Here is a 25,486-nt window from a genome sequence, read left to right on the forward strand (position 1 = left end):
ACTGAAAATACATGATTTTTGAAAAATTCGCTTTTTGTATCTTAAATAACATTAGCTTTCATTACATTTACAAATATTCCACATAATAAAGAGTATGTAATAAGATCTATTCATATTAAAAATTTATTTATAATTTGGCTAACATTGATTCCCAATCAGGCGAACATATCAGCGTACTGGTTACTGGACCTAAATTAATAAGATCACCGATTAAATTTTCGGTATCCACTTTTGCAGCAATAAGATCCTGCAATATTAATTATTATTATTATAATTATAACTTCATGCAATATTTGCGATCATTTCAGATACATACATGTCGAAAACTAAGATGTGACCCAACATCAACAGTTAAATTATTTTCTCCCAGTAATAAGCGTGCTTTACCCGATTTCAATATCTGTAACTTCCCTAAAATACCAGGTTTTAAACTACTTAAAGTACAAAATTCCGTTTGTTGTTTACTTTCATTCTCCTTTTCGTAATTTGCATTATTTGATCGAGTTGGTCTAGTGTCTTCTGCACCACCTACTAAACCTGGTAAACAATCTGGAAACTGTATTAATTATTTAGTGAATTATATGTGAAAATGAATATTACTTTTATTTCATTTTTAATAGAATTCCTTACCTGCATTAAAATATATGAATTTGGTTTATTTTCAATAATCTTGGGAATGCTTTCTAAAAATTCATCTTTTGTTTCTACATCAGATTTGGGTATCTTAAGTTTATGTTCCTTCTTTGGTGGTAACACTAAAAGTAATGTTATTATCATTATAGATCAAAAGAGAAAAAAGGATTATACTTACCCTCTCCATTTTCCAAAATAATGGGTTTCCTATCTATTTCTTCTTCCTCTTCTTTTTCAATTGATACTTTAGTGTCCTCCTTGTATAACTTTCCTATAATAAGTAAAAATCAATAAAATATGATTTTTTAAAAAATAGTTACTAATACCTAGAAAGTAATAAAAACCTTTGATCATTGGCAAAATAACTGGTCCATTATCAAAGTTTATAGGTTCTCCATCATCGACGAAATCATCTCTTAGCAGTAACTTTACTTTTTCTTCTTCTTCAGCTTTATCAACACTACGGTTCAATTCTAATTTTGGTTTTTCTAGACATACTTGAGCACTTCTATCACTATCCCTACAACCACCGCTATAGCGTTTTCCTGGTGTACTCACTATTCCAGTGGACCAAATACCACTAGACTACAAACATATTTTATATAAAATATCATAATATAAAGTTATATTTACTAGAAAAATATTTTCATTATACTTGAATCAGATTGCTAGATCCCCTTCCACGTCCTCTGTCGCGTCCTCTATCTGTATTACCTCTGCCACGTCCTCTATTATGGTCTCTATCTCTACTTGTCTTTGCAGAATCATTTTGCGTCGAGTCTCTGGAAAATAAGCATCGTTTCATTAAATTCATAAACTCAATCATTAATTCCTCTTATAAAGTTGACTTACTCTTTTTTCTTAGTTCTCTGAGCATTTAAATTTGGTATATATACTTTCTTGGATTTCTCAGTCTTAATGTTACCCCCCAATGTTAAATCTCTTGGCAATCGGAAAGAAGTTAATCTAGTAGTAGTTGATAAACCAGGTTCTGTTTTAATGTTTTGTATAGGTACAGGCAAAGATGTCCCAGGTTCTACCTTTATTTGGATATTTGGTGGAAGTGAATTGCTTGCATCGTCAGACTTGTCAGAAGACATTTTTAATTATTACAAATCAATTAACAGCTAAAATCAAATATTATATATTAGTTATCGATAAAAACAATGTAGTTTTAAAATATATTCTCACCACGAAGAGATATAAAAGGTTTATTACAATGATACTACAATGATATTTAAGCACAGTACATCACACATAACCTCTAATATACATAATAATCACAAATTTTATAAAATGTCTTTTATCAAGACAGATAAGTATCAATAAATAAATACGACATTATAATACAAAATTTCATTGAACGTGTCTTGCGATGTAACTTATAAATCTTTCGGATCCATAATGCATACGTTCGCTATGTCGCATAGGTCGCACGTGTCTTACTATACTCTTCCATTTTGTTTTGCATGTATTGTTCGAAATGCATATTTATTTCTGTATGCATTTTTAGTTATGAGTACAATTTTAATTTGAAAACAGAGATGATACATTAACAGATAAAAATAAAAATAATTTATTTCGACTTGTTCGTATATTGTGACATGTTATGTACACATATCCTATTTCTAATTTAAAAGGCAGTCATTCTTTTACAGAATAAAATCATGTAAGACAGGTAAAGGAATTTTGTATTAAAAAGAACTTCATAATTATATTTTCATTTACATTCAGGAAATATGTTTTTTATAATAATATCTCATGTTTATATCGGATATCCGTGTGTTGCAAGTACAATTAGGGTACAGTGGAAAGGCGGGTATTTTTAAAATTACCATAAGACATCGAAAAGTAAATACGATTTTTTAGTGTACTGGTATCTTGAAGTCCTGGCAGGATATTCCAGATAAGCGATAATGCGAACAGTAACCTCCAGGAGACGGTGGAGGTTAGCGATGTTTTCAGGATGGCTAGTAATAGTGACATGGGCAGGAGAACAGACTTCGTGTGATGAGGTCATCGTATGGTTTTTTAGCCGCGCCGGCAGTCGCGACGCGGAGCGCCCGAACGCCGGCTGCTACGTATAATCCTGCGGCAGGGACATGCTTGCCATGTGCCTACCCACGACGTATCATTTCTCCCATCGCGAGTGCAACGTGTCCTCTTTCTTTTTCGGTGTCACGAAACCGTCGTTCGTACGCGAACACGTTCACCTTCCTTTTAATTCATTCGCTTCGACTTGCTGGTTCTACTTCTGATTACGATTTTCAGTGAGTTTCGAGCCCCAAGAACCTGTGGCTACGAGTGCCTGATTTCGAATCGGCGTAATTTCTACCGGCTAGACAGATGACCGATTTAAAAGGCGACCGGTCAACTACGGTTCTTAAACCTGTTTCTCTCCCCCTTGGACATGGAACACGTCGAGTTTTCGAGTAGCCTGCCTTCGTGATACCTGCGCGTGGTATCTTTCGGTCCAAGTCCTTTCTAGTATTTGATCTGATGAAAATTTATCCGCGAGAGCGGCATTCTCCGCTTCAAGATCGAAACATGTTTATGCACGAACTCCCGCGGCCCGAGACTATTTCGTATTTTCGATCGATTTCGCCGCTAATACATACCACGGGCTGAATACCTTTTACCCTTTGTAAATATTCAAAACTTTTGTGAACACCGCGAGAAATTGGAGGGGGCGGTGCTTCGAAGGATACCACGTGTTTCAGGGTACGCGACGACGAGCAAAATATCGCGGCGCAGGCGCGAACTACGGTGCTCGGTAGGCGAGTTTCAAATCTCTTATCGCAGACTGCAAAGCGTGGTTCTGCATGAAACGGTGCGCGTTTTGTTCATAGAACCGTGAACGTTAATTCTCGCGTGTCGTCCACCGGATGCTGTCAGATATACAGAGTGTCAAATTCGAGATTACTCGCAGGAATCGATAGCCAGTTTGTTAGCAAAACTTCGCTGGCAAAGCTTGCAAAAGCTTGAGATCATTCGCACAGTTGACGTTTGAAATAAAAAATATTAACAGACCGGATAAAACGATTGTTCTTCTTCGTTGATAACCGTTTCATTATTCGGACGATTCGGCCAATGTACACGGATCGTTTTGTGGTCGTTTCGATGCAATCGCGTTTCGACGTTTGCATGGTAAGATTGTAAATAACCAGTTGTTTATAGAGACAACCTGTGTCGCGTTTCGCAAGCCTTACTTCCTTCGTTGGCATAACATTAGCAGAGTCGATTTCGCGATTGACCGTTAATCGCATCGTTGTCCTTTGTCGGTTGAGTCGAGGTGCAAAAACGGTGTGTGAAATCTCGCGTGAATTCGTGTACTCGAAAGACGTTTAAATGTCTTTCAGTTGTCGCGCGCACGTGTACGAGGATGCGTCGAGGCGACTCCTAGTTCCTATGAGTTTAAATTTTTGACTCGCGTTCGCGCGTGTCGGTGTTCCGCGTGGTATACCATTCATCTCACGGCGAGAACTTGTACTCTGTTGAGTGGCGTTTCGAGAGTTCTGGGATATCGAGGATCGTCGAGGATCGTCGACGCTACAAGGAAGTGGCTCGGACCGGAAAAGCGATTGTTTTGCCAAGATGAACGGCGTGCAGCGAATGCCTAGTGACGCCTTCGACACCAAGGTGAGATTACAATTTATTCGTTCAAACGTCTGCGAATTAACATGTCTCGAATATTCTGTACATAGTAGACTTATGCAAATGACCATTTAACACCGTGCAGCATTCCTGGATAATTAAGTATTGCTGTGAATTAATATGAATAACGTTACGACGTCGTAAGCAACGAACGTAGAAACTTTGTTAGCGTGGACAGGCGCGCCACAATCTATGAACGTGTTTTATAAAAAATAAAATATGAAAATTACGACGCGATTTGCTCCAAATGTGTCTCGATTTGCGAGGTTATCACTAGTCGATGAAGTAAACCGAGACGGCGAAGGTTATTTAAAAAGCATCGTTTGACATGTGTACACGTAATCGGGTCGACCTTGGCCCGCGTAACCCAGTACATAAGACGTCCTTGAACGGGGTCGTTACTTCTCGTAGGAACAAACGATCGTACACAGTTTCTGTCGTTGTCTAGGCACTTTGTTCCGCCTATCCGTGGCCCCGATAGGCGCGTTCCCACGTAAAAAACATCTTTTTTCTCTCTTTCCGCAATGCGACTCGTCCTTCGGTAACGTATTTTCGACAAACATCACTATCGATTACATCACCTGTCTTGTATAGGTAGCCAATCGTTTATCGATTTTACTATTGCTCGCTTCACCATTGCGAATCCGTTTTAAGTTTGTTTGTTCACTGCAAGTAGATAAAAAATTGATCGTCGTCAAGTTCTTGGTCCCATTCGAGAAAACGGAATGTCCTCGGAAATGGTTACCAAGAGGACATCGATCGCGGCTAGATTTATACCGTGCAACCTCGCGTGTTACTTTTTTTCTCACGGAATACTCGCGGTAGAAGCGCTATGTTTCTCCACGAACATATTTCATAGCGCTTTAGATTATTTGCACATTAGTAAAAAAAAACCTGATATCGCGTGCGATGCAATAGGAATTCTTCCATCGTTTCACTCACTTGTCCGTTTGCTTGTTGCATTTCGATTTCCGAGCAAGATTCGATATACCTTCTATCGACTAACTTCGTCGTAGCAGAATTAAAATTCTACAGCCTATAACACTCCAGTTAAAGTATCAGAAGAGTATTAGTTAACGGAGATATTTTTTCGAAAAATTGAGGAGAATCCACGTTTAATTGGAAGCTCGTAGCAATCGCTCGTGTCAGGAACAGACTCCGGTTCCCTTCCACGGAGATCCTTCATGGAAAGCTCGACAAGCTGGAGTAAGGAAAAAAAAAAAATACGAGAGTAGAGAGGCGACAAAGGAAACGCGTATACTCTGGTCTCTTCGCCACAAATACGAGCAGAGTTCACCCACTTTCCTGCCTGGCAAGGTGGTCACCGAGAGAGCATTACCATTCGGTAAGGGGCTCGCTGGTGTGCGTACGTGCGCGTCGAACATAACGTGCAATTAGGTGTCTTAACGCCGAGGCTGGTGCACCGAGGTAACGCGATACCTATACCGGTCTATGGCAACGCGACTCCATCGAGCTCGAGCTTGATTCGAGCTGGTCGACACGCTAGCGTCGATTTCAACCCTCCAGGCTTGTCTCGTCGCCGTCGTGTTTAGAAAACTCTTTCGATCGCCTGGTATTTTCTGCCTGCAAAATTGTTAGATTTCAGATCGTTTTATACTTTAGTGGTATAGGCGATTACCAGCGATTGGATTCGTTGTCCTATAGCGATTTGGATTTCGATTGATTTGGGACTGCTGCTCCGCATTTATTTACATTAGGTATTTGCTTCGTCAACAAGCTCGACGATTTTTGTACTATGGACGAGAATACGGATGGAGAATTTAATGTGTACGAAAATAGAAGAAAATAGTATCACGATGGAAGAAACGACATAGTCCGATATCTCTTCGCAACAGAGATCTCCGAAATGCTGTTTACGCAGGCGAGTTGGACGATAACGTTACCCTTAGAGAGGAAGTTGGTGTAACCGATATAAATAGCGTTGACGAATGCCGTGCAATCTCGTAACGCGATCGCCTCGCGATTTCTTGCGCTTTTTGCTCCTTGTTTCGCCAGCCGAATAATACACGCCATTCGAGGCGGTTAATCGATTAGGATGGCTTGGATTGAAGCGATAAATCTATTACATCGCAACGATAGACCTAAGTCAAAGATATTGCCGCTGTTGCGGCGTTTACGCGTTGCGTAAGCGAAGTTTATCAGCAGGGCAGTAATCGGTAAAAAAGTACACGACACTGTTGATTCATTCTTCAAATCCGCGAACACGGTCACGCGTGCTTTCGAGGATCCTCTTACAAGTTAAAGTTAATATTTTGCAAGTCTGGTATCTGTGACGTATTCGCGGACGCTTTGTCTTTCCTCCTAGGACAAATTGAAGACGAAACGACACGCGAAGGTACCGGTATTTTCGTATCCATGTACATCGTTCGCCTGTCGGTTTCGCAACGAGTTGCTCGTTTTCTCGTCACGACATTTCACCGAACCTTCGTCGCTCCGTGATGGCGATCAGGCTGCTAATTAAACGGGTACACCGAACGATCCCGTTTCGATATTTCGCATAGACGTCTTAGCCATGGTTAGCGCAAGGTCTCGTGTTATTAAAATGCAATAAACTAGTCGCGCGTGCTACGGGAACGTTCGAAGGCTGGTCTATCTCGAAGCTCGAGTGAAAGCAACGGGAACCCATTCGCTCGGCCTCTTTTTCTTTTTCCCTGCTCATGGTTTTTTCAATCGAACTTTAGTTTCGCGTTACCCGTAAGACTTTCACGTAGCCACGTTCAGTTGTGCGCTTGCGACTAAGCCAGACTCACGTGACTGAAATCGAAAATCGCCGATCGTATCGCGGGGAGCCGCTCCACGCCGTTCGAATTTCCGCCACGATTCGTCGCGGCCGAGCAAAACCTCGCTTTTGGTACTTGACCGACGTTTAGCCTAACTGCAAGCCGCGGTTCTCGTTAAAAACCGAGGCCTATTGTTACCTTACGAAATTGCCGTGATAAAACGCGCGATCGATCATCGGTTTCCCTCGGACAGGCAGCTATTAATCTTATTTCGCAAAACGGCAGCCGCAAATCGCGAGATATACGGCGTATTTAAGCGAACGGTTCATTTGCCGCAATTAGGTCAATTATTATCATTTGCTGGAACAAGTCGTAAACCGGCGCGAGTTTCTCGCTACGCACGAGACAACGTTAGGAAACAAGGTACAACCGTACCGTTTCTCCTTCTCTCTTTTACGATTTACCACGTCGCCGGCTCAGCGCTCTTCCCTCCGTGATTATCCACGTTAATCCTCCAACGCCGCTCCGTATCGCCACACCGCCGTATCATTGCGCGGTTCGTGACGCGACTGGAAAAGAAATCGCGAGCCGCGGATGATGCATCGCGACCAAGTTCCGCGGTATTGCGACCTCATAACTTCCGCCGCGTTCACCAGCGAAAGTAGGATAACTCACCAACATCGTCGTCACGTATGATATTTTCCTCTCCTTTGTTTCTCCTCCTATAGCTACGTGTTAAACGTTGAAAAAAATGACGAGATAAAGTTGGTTCGCGCGAGCCTTGTCTTGACGATTGTACGATTATCTGCGATCGGAGCGCGCTCCAGCGAAAAGAATATGCGATGTCCTCGTATTCAGACTATCGTGTGGAGTATAGAGTACATATCGGTATCCAGACTATTCTAGATCTCTGACAAACGAGTTGTTTAACGAAAGAACAAGCGGCAACCACAATTTCACGATCTACTACGTTACCATTTTTGGGGGCGAATTTCGATTGAACGCGTAAATCCGATTCAATTTCAAAAGATCCCAACGATAGAAAATGAACGATCGAGGATGGAACGAAGAGGGGAATCGCACGAGCGTCTCGTGGAAACGAGGAGAATTGTGCCAATGTTGCGCGTCGTGTTTTCATTTACGGTTAAACGAGTTCTCGGACGACGAACATGGTTACCGCGTATCGATTAGGGAATCATCGGGTTCGTAGCGATCGTCTCGTCGATCGAGCAATACCGGCGACACGCGATCCCATTGCCTTTCGAAATGGAGGCTTGTCAATTATTTCTCATACCCGACAGGAGTCCACCGGCCAAAGATTCGATATCAATTATCAGTTACACGCATGACGCGCGTAATTGCCAGAGTACGTTTCCACGACTTGTTTTTCTCTTCGGCGATTTATGTCTTCATCTTTTCGCGATCACGTCGCATGATGAATGGTACGAGAAATGGAACGTACACAAAACGTTTGTTTCGTAGGTCGATGTGTACCTTTTCGCATGGCAGTCTGTCGGTATTGGAAATTAGCGCCTCGAAACGCGGCACCTTAGGCCGTTCGGTATCGGTTCTTCCGGACAGCTGGTTAGAATTATCCGTAGAGTTCCTCCGAGAGCGTCACGTTAGTAGAACTTTCCAAGATGTTCCAGCGAGGAGAAATTGCTGATTTATTAGAAGCAGAAACGGTTGAGGCAGAAAACGCGAGGTCAACGTAGGATTTCTGTGGGTGATTACACGTGTACCCTCTGTTGAACAGATTTCAATTAACAGTGACTGACGATCGACGAGGGTACCAAAGTAATTGCCGGTAATCAAGCAACCTCAGTTTCTCTGTCTTCCAGTAGGTAGGATCGATCTTTTTGTTCCGATTGAAACGAGCGTCGTTTCGCGGCAAGCGAAACGATTTCGCTTCTTACTTTTCCTTAATAGTTTGCTAATTGCAAATTTGCAGAATAGATAAAAGAAAAACGAAGCCGTATCGGTGCTAAACGGCAACAGAGGAAAGGGAAAAGTATTTTTAAAGGAGAAACTGAGAAACGTTGCGGAAAATGGAAACCGCTTTGAGCCAACGGTCGCGTGTTTGTCGGCAGTTGTGCTCCTCCGGGAGTCGCGTGACTCCCGTGGGATGCTTACCTAATGCTCGAGGAGGATTCGTAATGTAACGTGGCCAACGTTGGCCAAGTCCTATGGCTACGTAACATAGTGACTTTACAAACGGGGCGCCGGCAATCCCACGAGACGTGTTTATAAGCGAACCAGATAGATGACTGTCATGCTTAAGAAACAGCCGGTTAATTCGTTCGAATATGTCGTAAATATGAGTTCGGCTGATTCACAGAAATCATGCGGGAAGCCTAGCACGTTCCCATTTAGAGTGCTTGTTCGCTGGTTTGTGCGCGGTGAATATTTATTTCTGACGTAGGTACTTAACGCCGACTCACACTTGTTTCGTATATGGAAGGTAAACACGTAGTAATGGTGTAAATGGTACGTGATCGCGCGGACCTGTCGGTAATCGATAATATATTAATAATTACGCGTTGGCAATATGATTTCACGAGTGCTCGTTATCTGATCTTCGGATTAACCGATAATAATTTCTTTTCAATTCTTGACAATTTTTTTTTTGAAGAATAGAACCTTGACTGGTATGTTTAATCGCTTATCCGATAGATCACTCGTAACTATCAGTGATTATCGTATCATAATTCCGGTGAATATCGGTAACGTAAACTCACGTGCGGAACGTTTCACGCTCGCTCGTGGGATTTCTGAACTCGATGACTGGCAATCATTCGATTCATTTATAATTTCATGGTCCAACGAGTCGTTTTATGATCCCGTTTTGCTTTCAGTTTTCTTTTCTTCGTTACGTAGTTTTTATATGCAATATCGGCATTCCTTATCCTCGCCACGATTTACAGAGAGTTAAAACGCATCGCGAGTCAGTGGTTTTCTTCGAATCGTAGATTCTTTATCGGGTTTTTAACTGGCCACGAGATGGTGATTCGAGAGTCCATTTCGAATGGCGAGAGTCTTCGCTCGAAACGCGTCATTTACCATACGAGGACAAAATGTTGCAATTAAAAAAGATAATCGCGAAGAAAGAAACGCGGGAGTAGACAGGAACGTCTCTCGACAGAACACAATGCGCTCTATACGCGAGCCTAAACGTTTCCCAATAAATATCGGGTTTCCGATGCGATTAATTGGATCGAAAGTTTCGAGATAGCGTCAACCCTGAAAAGGTGAACACATCCTTTGCGATATACAGCAACTATAATCAACCACGCCCTTTCGGATCTTATCTAGAGTGCAACCTTCGATCTTTTTCATCCCCTCCCGTGCCAGTTCGTCCCCGAAAGGTTAGCCTAGCTTTGCCTCGTGTAGGAAGTCCCGCGAGATAAATCGGCTCGATGAAACTATGAGGGAGAAATAGGAATAATCGTACGATGTCGAATCCTGTTTCAACGCGTTGGCGGTACGGTTTGCTTTTGAAGTGTAAAGGAGGCGTGGTTTCTCTTTTTACGCGAAACTTCCGTGACTTGCTTATAGGAGCGCTCAAGAGAGTTAAATTCGTTCGTATCTTTTTAATTTCGACGATGAATCTTCGTCGAGAGAAGAAGAGACGTAGGGTCCGAAGAAAGTGGGCGGAAAGTAATCGACGCGTTTGCCCGAAAGATTCTGTCGGGACCGCTGTTCCGAGAAATTGACCGTGTTTGGTTGAAAATATCGGAAATACGAAATATTCCCTCTGAATATTCCGACAGCTACGCAAAGTTTTCGCGATTTAGTGAATTATTCTTCTACTTTAATTTCATTTGCCGCGTCAAAAAACCGTCCTTGCCTCTTCATTGCCGGAACGTTACGAAACGATCCTTTGATTCCTCTGCTTTTATACCGAAGGAAATCTAAGGAATCACGTACCGTTCTGGTCGACGATCGAACAAGAAGCTGCACAAGTGCCGCCCGTTCAAGGAGATTGATAAGCAATAATTTCGAAGAGAAATCACGCCGATGCATACCGTGTACCGCCTACAAGGCACATCGTAAATCGTATCCGTTACCATTCGAATCGCATTCGGGGACATTTGGGGAAACCTGACTTGGACTAAATTTCACGTAACAGTTAATTTATGGGATTGCGCAACGTCGAGGCAGATATTCCAGGGCCAAGTTCAGGATAGGATACCGTGGAACCCCATACGGTTTCCGATCAAGGCTGACCGTGTCGGTCGGGGACGTAAGGAATTCGAGTGTATCGGTGGCAAGCCAAATACGCAGCGTGCGTCCTTCGATGCCGCGATATTTAGCCAGAACACCGATAATAGAGAAATCGGGGTCGGTGTGTTATGTGTGGAACAATACTCGGAGATCTCGGTGCAGCGTGTTTCGTGACCAGATTGGAGCACGTGCCATAGCTAACGGCCATTCGGCCTGATTTACATCCGACTACTAGTTTTCCCTTTTTGGTGATCATCGAGCGGCTGCATCGAGACACAGAAGAACGAGCCTTTAGGTGTCTTTGCGTTACGGACGAATGAACGTGGACCGTGAACGCGAGAGCTCGAAAGAAAAGGAGCCCAAAAGAGGCCGTTGCTAAAAGAACAGAAGCTTTTTCATTCGTAATCGTTTCGCATGTCACTCCTATCTTCCGAATAATGTTTCCACGACGACATGAAAATTGTACACCAACGGCTTCTAAGAATGGCGCGCTAGACTCTACGATAGAAACGGATGTGGCTAACGTTCGACAGGGTATCTCTTACTCTTACAAAGAAACGAGAACAAGCCTAGCTTTTTAGAACTCGAGCGATCAACTCGATGCTGGATATAAAGTTGCGCTTCGTATCTGGTTATCGCGACGCGTCTAAGGAAAACTTCACTTTGTCTTTGCAACGTTTCCCTAACGAGATATTATCGGTTGGCGGAATATACTGCCGCGATTTAGAATTCCCAGTGACGCATTTACAGTGGCCTGCGATAAATTTTGGGTCGCCGTTTCTGTAGTTACACATTCTTTCGCAAGGTGTGACAACTCGATAACTTCGACCCACTCGTTCATTGTTCTTCTCGGTGAAGCAATTTTTATCCGAATCCATTAGAGAAATTTTTCTTATCGTTCCATTGGTTATTGTACAAGTTTAGCCGCTTGCAAGATACAGCTTATCGCTAGGACATCTGGATATTAGTGGCAGTCCATGGGATTTAGGCAGATTTGCCCACCCTTACGGGACAAGGGTTTATTAATCACGAGGAAGTATGTTATTAAATTACATTATGTCGAGTGCATAGAACTGACCGTGGTTCCTGATTGTGTCAGGGTCGTATCACTTTATTTAATAAGGGTTAATTGCCCTCCGGTCAACGATGTTAGTACGCCATTGTATAATTTATGAATTACGAGCGTTCCACTCTCACTCTGCATTACACGCGCGTCATCCTCCTAAATATTCGTGGCCCTAACGTGTTGTCGGCTATATCTTAAAAGTTAATCCCTCTGCTCGTTGTTTCCGTCACAGTAAATCTGCTCGCCAGGATTTACGTTCTGCCGAGTACTCGCTGGTCGCACTTCTCTCTTTTACATAACTCTCGTGGTACGCCGTACGCCATACGCGTATCCTTTGTACCCCCACCGATGACATACGTTCGTTCACTTCTTTCTATCGTGATTTTTTACAATGTAAACAGTTCTCAAGGATTGATATTTTTACATGCACCACGTAATGTCATTCGGTCGGGTTGATCGCGATCTACGAAATCGAAAATTCGTCAACGTCAAATCGCGCCAACATTTCTTTTCCATTCTCCTTCCTCGTCGCATGCTTTATCGCTGAATACGGCCGACTTCGTGTGTTGTAACGCGATCGATTAAATTCCTCGTTACACGCCCGATGCTCGTAATCCATGATCGCCGATCTAATTCCCCGTTATCACACACGCGCGGAACGAATTCTTCTTTGCGACGAGGAACAGCGACTACTAGTCGATGCTCGTTATTTTCGATCTCTGGTTGTCCCGATACTTCGTACACGAACGCTATAGGTTGTCGCGTGCTCAATTAAAACTCGCGTATCTAAATATAGCGGGCAAGTGGTGCGGCATTCCGATCGTGAACATTGGTTAGAAACCGACAGTGCGTACGAGAAGTTCAACGATGCGACTCATCGGTCGAATTTTAAAGAATCTGCCGGAGCGAATGATGGTTTGCTAGTAACGCCGCTAATATCGACCGTAACGCTATAGTTGCGGCGAAGCGCGTGGAATGCAACAGGAGGAATATCACCGAGTTGAATGATGGCGATATCGAGCTTCGGCCGGAAATGCGGACCGAGAGTAGGCAGCTTTTCCTGTGTCAAACGAGTCCAATTAAATCGCATCGAATAATCCCACGCGCGCGACATTCTTCGCGCGATACTTGTTCCCGTTCCAGCCAGGGAAAAGTAAAAAAAAACTGCTCGAACGTTGGGTTAGAGATATCTGGAATAGCGTGTCGGACACGTGAGAGCGAGCACAGGTGACAGTGACCTGACAGAGCACGATCGAGCGCACAGCGTTGGACAAAAATGCATCGGAAGCCTATAAACACGCGTGACACAATCGTTGGGGAATGTCAGTGTCGGAGGGCCATAGGTCCTTTCTCGGTTTACCGTCTTCTTCGCGATCCAGTCGCAACGATGCTATTTCTCGCGTGGCAAGTTAAGTAAACGCGATCGTTAAGTAAAAAGCGCGTACGAAACCGTCTCACGAAAGATCGCTTTCTTTCGATTAATTTTGATCGAGTACGCGACTTTGTAACGATAACCATCGGGGTGTGGCTCCACTTTCCACGGTTCCTGGATATTTGAGAATTTTTCATCGATACGTGCAATATTTATTCGAACCGATCGCGGTCACCACGCAAGGTTTCGCTTTCGTCGTTGGTCGTAGGTCGCTTTTGCGCGTCGCTTTTATGAATAATGTAAGAAAGAAATGCTAATTGAAATACTTTCGAGCGCTTTGTTAACAAATCTCGAGGCGGCTCGCGCTGACGGTTCGATGAATCACGACCGATTGCTCGCGCTGAAAGCGACGCAAGCAAGAAAGGGAAAGCCCTCGTTGCAAAGAGCGGAGGGATGACGTAAAGGAACTGTGTCGATCGGCGGTTTAATCCTTCGTCGATATTTCGAGGCGATCGCCCGCGCACGATCGCGTATGAGTCAAATGTCTAATAGTGAACGGGAGGAGCGAAAGCAAGAGGGAGGGAGGACATGGGAGCAATATCGAGGGAAAGGGAGGCAAGAAACGGTGCGAGAGTCATGTAGATTAAAAGGACGGGCGCAAAAACCGATCGAAGAAAGATGCTGTGTAACGTTGCAGTTGGCACGTCGCCATTCTCCCTTTTCTTCCTTTTTTCCCTTTCCCTTTGGCTCACCCAAAATTTACGACGTGTGCTGAAAAATATCAATCCCGCGAGAATGGAATTCTTATCTCGCGCCGCGATACCGGCCACTATCGGAAAATGGCTCCGCTCCGTGACTTTTTTTTTTACAACGATTTTGTATTTCTCCTTTTTTTCTTTTTTTTTTATCTATATCAGGCTTCGCCGTATTTTCGACTGGATGATCTCGCCGAGACTCGAGCGCTCTCGAGAATCCTGTAAATTTCGCTTTCGATCGTATACGAGGATCGAGATTCTCGATCTTTGCACGAATAGGTCGAAGGAGTGGATTGCCATGCCGTGAGCGTAGAGACGAAATAAAGGTCGTCGTGACCAGACACGAATTATTTATGTCTTAAATTGAACGGCCAAATGACGCCACTTCCGCGCGGGTGACATCATATCGTCGATGCTCAATGTCAGCGTTCATTTACACCGGTTCCTTGATGAAATTACGAACGTGACGGAGTATTCCAGAATCTGGGACGGTTCGTGGCATTTTTTTTTTTTTCTCTCTCGATGACGATATGGCGAGTCCGACGTAGGAAAAAATACAGACGTCGGATATTAGCTAGGATTATCTTTTCGCAATTGTCACTCTTGTTTTGAGCGTAGCGATGCAATTGTAGCCGCAACTATGCAACGAAGACGTCTATCGCTTGTGTTCCTACGCGTTACCGATTGCAAGGAAAGTTATTCGGAGTTAACGTATAGATATTCGATGACGAAGAGAAAAGCTATTTCGCGAAATATCAGCATTGTGGTCGGCTTCACGTCAGGACGCGATACGCAGAAAATAGTTTATCAGAAACAGCTGGAAATGGGTGGTAACTCTCGCAGCTTGACGCTCGTTTCCCGTATTTGTTCCGCAACTTCTCCAAAGCAACAACTTTGTACTCTTCGTCTCTGCATCGAATATACCAACTAACGTGCGTTAGCGTAATTCCAATCGAGATATACGTTATGCGGGATTCAGGCCGTTATCGAATTTCGATAATTCGTAGCATTAGGACGATTTACTTTCAGCGGCTTCTTTAAAGAGCAAGGCTATCGTTGGACACGATGACGTAAGGTGTAATCTGCACGAAAATCGTTCCCGCTTCCTAAATTGGAAATCAATTTTTTTATTCCACAAGTAGAACGAAATTAAATTTTTCCTACGTTAAAATATATTTATCGCGTTCAATGATAATTATATTTTGCATCGTCGAAACAGATCGCAATTTGAATCGGTTTTCAAGTTTCAAACGTTGCAGATCCCTGCAACACCGGCCTGGGATACGGTCGATGTTCATCGCAGCGGTCTTACGATCACCGGACGATGTCGCCGTTGGATTAAGCCACGATGATCGATTGATTTAGAGGCGCGCGCCGACATGGCATACGAAACTGGATTGCCTCGTTCGTTGCTTCGACTGTTACAAACATTTTCTTCGGATATATTTCGTACTGGTAATAGCTCGGCGAAGACTACAAGCAACGCGTTAACAGCATAGATCGCCATCAAGCTTTTTCGCAACGCAAACGAGTAACGGAACCGCAAGCAAAAAGCATGCCAGTTGAATAGCTAGATTCTAAGCGATCTTCGGGTTCTTCCCTGCAACCTAGAACATATTTATCAATCACTGTCTCGTCGGCGAAGCTCTACCGGAGTGAAATAAGACTCGAAGAAGTCTGAGAAAGAAAGCTCGCGAACGATCCTACGCGGTTCCGTAATTAGTCAGCGTTTCAAATAGCGTACGTTCCGTACTGGAATTCGAGATCCTGGAACTTTGCGTTTCGACGGAATGTCCGTGCAACGGTCCAGCGTTCCCCATTGAAACGAGAACGGTACAAGACCGAATGACTCACCACAGTCGTGTGTTACGATCAGACGCTGAACAATTGTGACATGCACCGCTAAATGCTTAACGGTACCCTGGTTAAATCCAATTAGAATATTTCTATCTCCCTTTGTTCGATCGTTACGGACGAATCACTCCCATGGCCGTTTCTCCGACGCTTCTCGAATACTTACGTAGTAAAGGGTTCCCCTTTACAACGAGACATTCTCCAGAGCTAAATCTACTTTTGGCACGTTGTTATTTAAGTCGTGTCAAATTCATGCCGTATTGTTCGATACAGATCGAATCTGGGTTTCGTTTCGTCTATGGTGTATAATGGGGTCTAGGCTAGCCGATCTAGCGATCGACGATTGGCGTAGGTTAGAAGAACGCTGGAATCGGTCGCGTTTACGCGCATCGATAAACACGCGTGCGGGGTCGATTGCAAATCGTATCTATTGTCGGATCGGCCTGGTATTCGCGCATTCATTAGTTGCCAGGGGAATGTGAGAACGACGCCTTAAAATCATCGGTGCTCGAATACGTCGCCCTTGAATCCGACAAGTACGTAGGCATCGCGTGCATTACATCTCAAACGGATGCCCGCATCTATTCCCGGATTAAGCACGTTTTTACGCGCCTACAAGACACAGAGACACGCTCCGACGCGGTTTTACGCTTCGCGTTCGATCTTCCATTCTTTCTCGAATCGTCGTTAAATTCGTAACCGATCGAAGAAACCGAATCTTGGAACGATGAAGATTCTATGGAAGGTGGATGATCCTTCTGCGGTGTTCTCTTAGGAGGCTCACGATCGTTGTTGGATTATTCGTACGGCGGGGAGCGATCGAGTCTCTCCGTGACACAGATAATCGAAGAGTAAGCCGTCGATTCGACGGATATCCTCGGTCTCACCATTTCGGGCGAAAAGGTCGATACGCGCGCGTAAGGCCCCGTTCACCAAGCGGTTAGACCTCTCTGTGCAAAACGGCGGGGGCGTTGTGACAGGACCTTGTCGCGGCCCACACACAGGGCTGTAGCAGCGAGTTCCACGAAAACTCCTTGTTATGAAATTTCCATTCGCGTGAAAAAGTATCCGACATCGATCACCGATGTCGAATACTCGGTGTATTTTTTGATCAATCGCTTTTTTAAAAGCGACTACGTCGCTGTTCTTTACGGGCATCTTCATCGTCGTCGTCGAGTCCTCGATATATTTTAAGTATACGCTCCTGCATGGTCTCGCAAACAGGCAAAGATATTTAATTATCGATCTTCGACCGACTTTTTCAAAGGATCACGTGTAGGAGGAAGCAGAAGAGGAGGCGTGGGTATACAGTCGTTTCCGTCGACCATCAAAGAAGATGCATAAAGCGACGGCCTTGATTTCTCGTTCATGCGTACGGAAAGATCGCTCGTGAAATCGATCGCGTTCATAGCCTTTAGCCTAGATAACCAAGACCGATATGCTCCTTCTTCTCTTAGTGGCGGGCTTCTTTCTCTTCCACTCTCTCTCTCTCTCCCTCCCCCTCTTTTGCTCTCTTTTTTTCTGGCCTCTTAATTCTTAATGCCGCGAGCACTTTTACCTTAGTTCGTCGCGGTGAAACAAAATAATTCATGGAAATCGGCCGAGCACGATTTCTGGTGGCGGCGGAGAAAAAACAAGACGCGTTCATACCTTTGCCGATTCTTCCTTGAACGAGCACGAGCGTCCCGGTTCACAGGTTTTTCGCGGTTAGAAATTCATCGAGCAATTACGGGCGAACGGAGCGCAAAGGCGGCACGTGGACCCGTTCAGCGATCGTCGCATTCTAGTTAAGATCGACGCATAAATCCAGCTCGAGTCCATGGAATCGTAAAAATCGTGGGTAGCGTTTGTTCGAACCGAAACAGGAAACAGGATGCTGGGAATAATCTTCTGTTAGACCATCTGTCCACCACTGTTTGGAAAGGACTTGGAAATATTTCGGAGCCAGACTGATCGGTCAGCTGGTTCCGACCAGCAACTGTCGTTCGTCGAAACACGCGTCGAATTGCCCAATTCCTGTATAATATTTCTACGATCGACAAATTTTTCTTCGTCTATCATTAAGAATAATCCTACGTTGATCTCAACCATCCAGCGAGATCGACCGAGATATCAGCGTGCCGTTGTCGTAAGTCATATTCTAAACGAGAGGAACGCGATACGCGAGCCACGGGCAATTGTTCAGCTGCGTGGCGTAACAGTGACAGCCCACTTAGGGGAGCCGATACGCGATTAACGAGAGATATACGAAAGCTGTTTCAGCCGGCGTGTTAAAACCCGGTCGAAAATTATCTGTCTGTGTCAATTTACAACCGAGTCGCCACCCACGCGCAATAAATCCGACTGCGTTATAAATTATAACGCGGGAACGGTAATCGGCGGAGAATATGCCACGATATTTTACCCCTGCACGTTCGGGGCTGGCATTGTCTCGAACTTAACGTCTCCTCGTTTAAGTAGAATTATCCTGTCTCATTAAACAAGGATCAAGCGTCCCTCGAGCTGGCCGTCGCGTTGCAGTGCGAATCAACGTACCTGTCAGAACGTGATTCGCGATAAATCCGGTAACCACACCCGCGGGATCTCGCGTCCGAGAACTTATTAGACGCGCACGGACGATTTTATCGCGCGACCGAACGTTCCGCTGAGCATTTTCGTGACGCGAAAGGACTTTGCTCGCCCGTACGATCCGATGGTTTCGTTCGGTAACGATTTGCCGAGGGCGGCCGAGAAAAAACGCACACTTTTTTATTGTTTTTCAAGGATACTGTGAATCATCCAACAGGTTTTCGTTCCCCTGGTCCTGACCGAATGACCATAGCGCGTGGAGGAGATTTCCAAGGAAGGCCATGATTGTTTTTCTGCCTCTTTTTCCTGGGATCTGTGTCCTTTTCTCTTTGGTTTTCCCCCTTATTTCGATCACCTGATCATTTTTCTAAGGACTCGATGAGTCAAGCCGAAGTAACTCATTTTGCGAGTCGCTTCGATGATGCGCCCCGCTGACCATTTTCAGCTGTCATCTCTCCCTAACCCCCTTTCGAAAGAGAAAAGAAAAGATAAGAGAAAGACACCGTATCTTGCCCGTTTTTTGCCTAACGCAGCTATTAAACGACGGTGGCGCCTATCTCTGCTCGAGCTCCGAGCCGTTACGCACTCGCTCAAGTGTCGGTTAAACCACGACGCACTGTCATTAGGAGCTGCTGCGGTCGGTGACGACGTTCTTCGACTTTTTGCTAGACTTGTTCGTCGAGCAGGAATCGAGGAGGCAAAACAACGCCGAGAGTCGTTCCGATGAGAGGTCTGTGGCATGGAAAACGAGCCGATTAGGAGCGTCGATCGTCCCAGCGAAATGACTGTAATTAGACAAGCTCCACGAATGGGAGAAGAAGAAGATCCGCTCGATTTACCCGAGCATTCGATGGAACATAATCTAAACGAGCGCGCGTACATTGTACATCCCTGTCGTCGTGGTCGTTTCGCCGTAATGTGTTGCTTCCGATCGTAACACGTGTCGAAAGAAACTGAAGGTCGACGAAGGAAGGACTACGGTAGGAAAGAGAATCGAGATTCGGGTGAAAATTGGTTTGAACAGAGCGGAAAAGCTGGGAGAAGAGTCCCAGAATCCCGGTGAACTCGAGCGAGGTCGAGCTCACGTGGTCGTGTCGCGCCAGATGTGGAGGTGGAGGACGCAGAGAGGAGCCGGATTAACGGGAGAATCGAGTGGTCCGCCTCACCTCGAGGAGGACCGCAGGACGGAGGACAGCTAAGGAGGTGACGGTGCAAAGGAGAGGAGGATGCAGGAGGCAGTGAGTGGGGACGTAGAGAGCGAGGCATCTAAAGCGAAAGAGGGAGAGGAGGAAGGTGGTGGACAGGACGAGAAGGGGGAGAGGAACAACACGCTCTCCTCCGGTGCACACTCTCGTGGTGACTCCGACTGGCAAAGTGCTCGCGTTCGTGAAAGTCCACAGACGACTTTCAGGGTCGTCTGCTCCGTTCGTTCGGCCGAAGCCGGCTTCGCCTCGCGAAAAGAAGCCACCGAAAGGGATCCAAAGATACTGCTGTTTGTTGCGGTTACGAGGTGGCCGAAGCGACGAGAAGAGCTGTCTTCTCTCCACCACGATAGCGATTCGTCGATCCGCGATACCACGTTATCAAAGAATCCGATGAGATACCGAGTCTACGACGCGCGTTTTTCCCTCCCGGTCTCGTCGTCGTTGTCGTCGTCTCTGTGCCGTAACGAACGAAACCATCGCATCGAGTTTCTTTGACCGACTACCGATGTCACTCGTTGCTGAACTCTGCTCGCGATAGTCGCGACTGGATAATTTCGCTGCGTGAACTGCGCCGCTGATATGTGATCGAGCTGTGCGATTTCTCCTCACAGGACTTGTCGACGAGAATATTCGCGATACGGATCGAAAGAAACCCGATTAAGTCATCGGACGCGGTAATACACGTCGCAAACTGGATTCGCGGAGAACCGTAACGGAACCTTGAAAAGTTTCCAACGTGACGCGAATCGATCGGTTCTAGTAGATACACGGTTGATATACGGTGCTGCGCACGACCATGTCGCGTCTTCTTCGTGGTTCCTCGTCGATCAAGGAAGGTTCCAAAGTGACCTCGTATTCCAAGGACCGTTTGCCCGACGAGCAGCAAGATCACGCGTTAAAGTCGTACAAGAACATCTCGAATCGTTACCATTTTGGCATGACGGGGCAACAGAACGACGAGGTGAGCAAGAACGGTCGAGACTATAAGGAGCACGGGAACGTAAACGCGGACTTATTGTATAAAAAGAGTAAGGAACACTTTGGCGCCTGGGACATCAAGGACATTGTGCAGAACGAGAGTCTCAGGTCGAGGAAGCAGACAGATCGATTCGAGGGTTCTCGATTAACCAACGGACGATCGAAGAACGATTCCACGAGGCAGGATCGTTGCGACGATCACGAGGAGACGTTGCAGCGTGACGATGGAACGAGGACGGGATCCATCGATCGCGAACATGCGGCATCGCATAGATCGAAAAAGAAAGAAAGCTGGGAAAACTCGGACGTCTCGAAAGCTACGTCGAAGCTGGCTCGATCGAAATACGACGACAAAGACGACGTGCAGAGAAACGACGAGAGGGATCAGCTTCTGAAGGAGATCGAGAACTTGGCCGTCGATGGAAGATCGCCGGATCGAAGGATCAAGGCGATGATAGAGCGCTTCAAGTCTCGAGAAGAAGACAAATTGAAGTTTAGAGCGGAGCGCGATTCGCACAGTCCGGAAAAGGACGAGTACAGGTCGAAAAGTGGAGGTCGAGGCGAAGTTCAAGCAGATCGTATCAACGATCGAGAAGGTGAGCGCAGATCTGGCAGATCTAAATTGCGAGACCTGGACACGTACGAGCAGGAAGATAATAGAAATCGTTCCGTGGACCGAAGGATAGAGAAATCCAATGACTCGTTTACAGAGAGGAAAGCCGACGCGTATGGTGTGGAAAAAGCACATAGACGACCTAGAGAAATGGAAGACGACGTTTCTCGAAGGAAGAACAGTCCAAAGAGAAGAAGTTACGTTTACGATGGCAATCCGGAGGATTTCGACGTGCGAATACAGAAGTACGAGAGAGCTCTCGTAGAACCCAGAAGAGATCTAGAATCGCCTAGGCGAGTTTCGTTGAAAGATTCGGACGTCGACTTAGGGAGAAAGGACTCGTTTAAGGATCACGATCGACAGGTGACGAGAAAAAGTTCGTTTAAATCTGCTGACACGAAGAAGAGCCACTCTCGGGATAGGGAGCCCAGTTTGAGTAGGAAAACGTCCTTCAAGGACGAAGAAAACGATTTGTACAGAAAAAACTCGTTCAAGAGCCAGGACGTCGAGAAGAAATACTTCGGAAGGGAGCCGGAACACGTCTCGAGGAAGAATTCGTTGAAAGAGCAGGTCTACGACGCAAGAAGAAAAAATTCCTTCAAGGAACAAAATTCGGATTACGGGAGAATTCTGCCTAGGAATCGCGACGACGAAGAGGAGAGGAAGCGTTCGCTGAAAGGACATACCGACGGAGTCAGTAGAATCACTTTCAAAGAACACGACTTTGATTCAGGTAGAATTCACTCGTACAAGGATCAAGAGCCAGACGTCGGCAGAGTTAGCTTCAAAGATCATTCCAGCGGCGACTTAGGTCGCAAAAATTCCTTCAAGGAGAAGACCGTCGAGTTTGGCAGAATTTCCTACAAAGATCGTAACGACGATGCGGATCGAAGACCTGTCCACAAAGGCCAGGATAACGAGCCGAGTAAAGTATCTTTTCGAAACTTGGACGAGCCAAGGAGAAGGCACTCTCCTAATGGACGATACGTCGAATTTGGCAGCGTGTCGTTCCAGACTCAAGACGACGAGACCCGAACGAGCCCCCTAAACGATCAGGATTACGATTTGGAAAGAGACTCCTCGTTGAAGAGGCGAACGTCTTCGAGGAGCAAAAATCACGAGGCCGTCGATAAAAGATCGAACAGACATTCCAGACCGTTGACACCGCCGAAACGGGACGAACCGAAAGTGGAGTGTCGAAAGGATGCCAAGGACCGCGAGGAATTCGATTCCAAGTCGTGGCACGAGAGCAACCGGATTTTCGCCGCCAAGTATTTCCGAGAGAACAGCAGATACCGTGCGAATCCGGAGGGTCGTTCGGAGATCGACCGAGATCCCTCTCCCGAAACGGGAATTCAAGAATTCCATGGGAGAAAACAGTCGAACGAAGGATTCGGCAACGAGATAGAGGACTCGAAACGCAGCTGCACGAAATTGGAAACGTACAGCGGCTTTGGCAACGGGGAACATCCTCGAGATCTACAGAGTAGATACACGTCGACCCACGAGAGAAACGGGGCGACGATCATCAGGATTCGAACGAGTCCGGAGACGAGCCCGGCCGAGAGGAGGCGTCGCCGTCGTCCTGTACAGGACATGTACGCGGAAAGGAGAAGGCGTTACGAGGCGGAGGACGAAGCGGACAGCGACGAAGACGAGGAGGAGAATGATCGTCGACAGAGAGGGTCGACGCGCGGAGACGGCTTTATACCAGGGAGAGGCGTTTCTACACCTTCGAGAAGAGTCTGGAATTACCGCGAAGGGGTATGGCATTTTCATGAGTCAATTGCGTTCGATCAGTCCTTTATGGTTCAGAAGCGAGAAGCTATATTCATAAATCGATGGAGAAGATGAAAGCGAGATGATTCTCGTAACGGTTTCGAAAGCTGAGGCGAATCGGAGTGCTGCACGCTGGTAATCGACCGGCGCAGCGAGGAATTTTGTTTTTCTGATTTTCACCGGGCGACGCGCCGCTGGACGGAATCAGTACGTGCCGAGTGTGTTGGTGGATCGTTGGAAGGTGCGAACGTTTTCTTGCCGTGTTTCACGCGATTTGCTCTTGTTGACGATCGGTCGTTAGTCGTGGTTCGCTCCTGCCACGATTTTGTATCGCGATTTCTTTTTCCTTCACGCCATACGTTAACTATACGGCGGTACCATCCACGTTACTTCCTAGATAGTTGTATGCATGCTTTTATTATATCTACGCACAACTACACGAGAGCTCGTTGAACGTTCAACGGACATGTATGAAATAAGTGAAAGTAATTATGAGAGCAATTACCGACTTATCTTTATGGAATTATTAGATGCGTATATATGAACGAGTACATGTAGAAAGTTTTGATTAAATTTTTAGTTGACCAGTGAAATTTTTTGATTCCAAACCAACCCCAATACGCCTCTGTTCTTTCGAACATCTTCTTGCCGCTTGCAACGCTAATTCTATGCTGTCGACGCGACGTCACCGCTACGATATCGAGGGAATAACGAGCGCTCGAAGACGCAAAAATCTGGGCTGGCTGTTAAGTCAATCAGGGTGAAAGCAAACCCATCCGCTGCTTTATCCGTCAACGCTTGTTAATCCTTTAATTAATCCACTCCGTTACTCGGCTATTTAGTCTTTCTTCGAGCACGGATACCGCTCGCCACGGGCTAAGACGTGAACTTTCTCGAGTCAAAGTTGGTCAGAACGGTCGCGGAGCGCAATTAGTCCGAGCGAAAATTACACCGCTTGGATTTTTTCGCGCGCGAGCGAGTTATCCATCCAGTCGGTCGGAGGGTTAACGGTCTGTCATTCAGTCGGCTTAACGCAAGTTTTCAATGTCCTTACGTAATTCCACCATCTATTGGCTAACACGTCATGGAAATGTCAGCGAACCGCCTACAAGTGGAATGGTCGCGCGGCGTGTAGGACACGTACGCAGCCGTACGGATCACATCTTTCCTCGAGCCGTGTTCGCAACCGCCGCGTTAAAAACGCCAAGCCTTTGTCCATATAATCGACGATCGTCAATCATCGTCGTTAACGATGGAAGTCGATAGAATCGCGACGACCGAAGCGACCTCGCTTACCAAGCTGTTAACCGCGCTATAAACGGACGAGGAGTCAACGACATGCGCTCTGTGCGTGGACGAAATAACGACAACGTACGGACGTTGACGAGGAATTTACATGATCACCGAGGATCTCGTTCTGTACGTTCCTGAAATCGTTTTTTTTCTTCGCTCGAAAAATGATCTAATCGTCTGCCTTTTGGCGTATGATTCAGCGTCGAAAACGAGACGCGAGCCCAGCACACTCGAGGAAAACAACTCGAGCTCGACTCGACTCGAGATTAAAATGTCCGACGGTGCTTGAAAGAACGGCTGCATAAATCAAACGCGGCAAGGTACGCGCGCTCGGTTTTCAGGTGATTTCCAGTTAGTAGTGCGAGCTCCGGAGAAAAAACGAGTACCCGGTCCTTTCACTCGTGAGTCAGGACGAAAAATATGTTAATTAGGCGACGCGCGTTCGCTCAGGGATCATTATTCAAGATTCCTATATATAGACAGCTAGAGACACATCGGCTTACATATTTTCCATGGCGCGTTACTTGTCTACTCGATATTTGGCGATGCCAGTGCCGCGACCTGTTTCACGTGGGCGGACCGACCATATATGCCGGCCGGAAGGTTCTTGAACGCATCCAACGCGCTTCGAGCTTTCCATCGTCGTTGCTTCCCTTTATCTCCGCTTCGTAAACGTTCGCGACGACGCGTTTGGAAGCTGCCGCGCCGCGTCCAAATGTCACCCAACGATTCTTTAAAGCCGACAACGTGG

General features: G+C 45.9%; 2 protein-coding genes across 7 annotated transcripts in view; one reads left to right on the plus strand and one right to left on the minus strand.

The window, feature by feature from the left end:
• Positions 1–100: 100 nt before the first annotated feature.
• Positions 101–2,160, minus strand: RpIIIC53 (RNA polymerase III subunit C53). Of its 4 annotated transcripts, none has more exons than XM_076618938.1 (8): positions 2,046–2,160; positions 1,486–1,760; positions 1,289–1,415; positions 978–1,218; positions 812–904; positions 631–755; positions 317–556; positions 101–247 (listed from the first exon to the last, which is right to left on the minus strand). In XM_076618938.1, exons 2-8 carry the CDS (start codon positions 1,731–1,733, stop codon positions 128–130), a joined length of 1,194 nt encoding a protein of 397 aa, XP_076475053.1. In that variant the 5' UTR covers positions 1,734–1,760; positions 2,046–2,160; the 3' UTR covers positions 101–127. The 4 variants fall into 4 exon arrangements, with proteins under 4 accessions (XP_076475053.1, XP_076475052.1, XP_076475051.1 ...); XM_076618937.1 differs by having other exon boundaries at positions 1,852–2,126; XM_076618936.1 differs by having other exon boundaries at positions 1,828–2,126.
• A 535-nt stretch (positions 2,161–2,695) lies between these two features.
• Positions 2,696–25,486, plus strand: part of Lmpt (four and a half LIM domains protein limpet) — a 69,625-nt gene continuing 46,834 nt past the window's right edge. The window contains exons 1-2 of one of the 3 annotated variants that reach the window (XM_076618927.1): positions 2,696–2,903; positions 3,993–4,272. In XM_076618927.1, the coding sequence (XP_076475042.1) occupies positions 4,228–4,272 (45 nt within the window). In that variant the 5' untranslated portion in view covers positions 2,696–2,903; positions 3,993–4,227. Of the gene's footprint in view, positions 2,904–3,410; positions 4,273–20,289; positions 23,428–25,486 lie in introns of those variants that run through there. The other 2 variants (XM_033332805.2, XM_033332800.2) reach the window with 2 other exon arrangements.

Source organism: Bombus vancouverensis, chromosome 5 (assembly GCF_051014615.1).
Source record: "Bombus vancouverensis nearcticus chromosome 5, iyBomVanc1_principal, whole genome shotgun sequence".
Taxonomy (NCBI): domain Eukaryota; kingdom Metazoa; phylum Arthropoda; class Insecta; order Hymenoptera; family Apidae; genus Bombus; species Bombus vancouverensis.

What these genes read in the sequence shown, in the direction of transcription:
- RpIIIC53 (XM_076618938.1), bottom strand. Translation starts at nt 1,733, where the DNA reads ATGTCTTCTGACAAGTCTGACGATGCAAGCAATTCACTTCCACCAAAT. An exon ending in GATCTAGCAATCTGATTCAA is followed by an intron (nt 1,219 to 1,288) that starts GTATAATGAAAA and finishes ATATGTTTGTAG; the next exon opens with TCTAGTGGTATTTGGTCCAC. An exon ending in ATTCATATATTTTAATGCAG is followed by an intron (nt 557 to 630) that starts GTAAGGAATTCT and finishes TAATTAATACAG; the next exon opens with TTTCCAGATTGTTTACCAGG.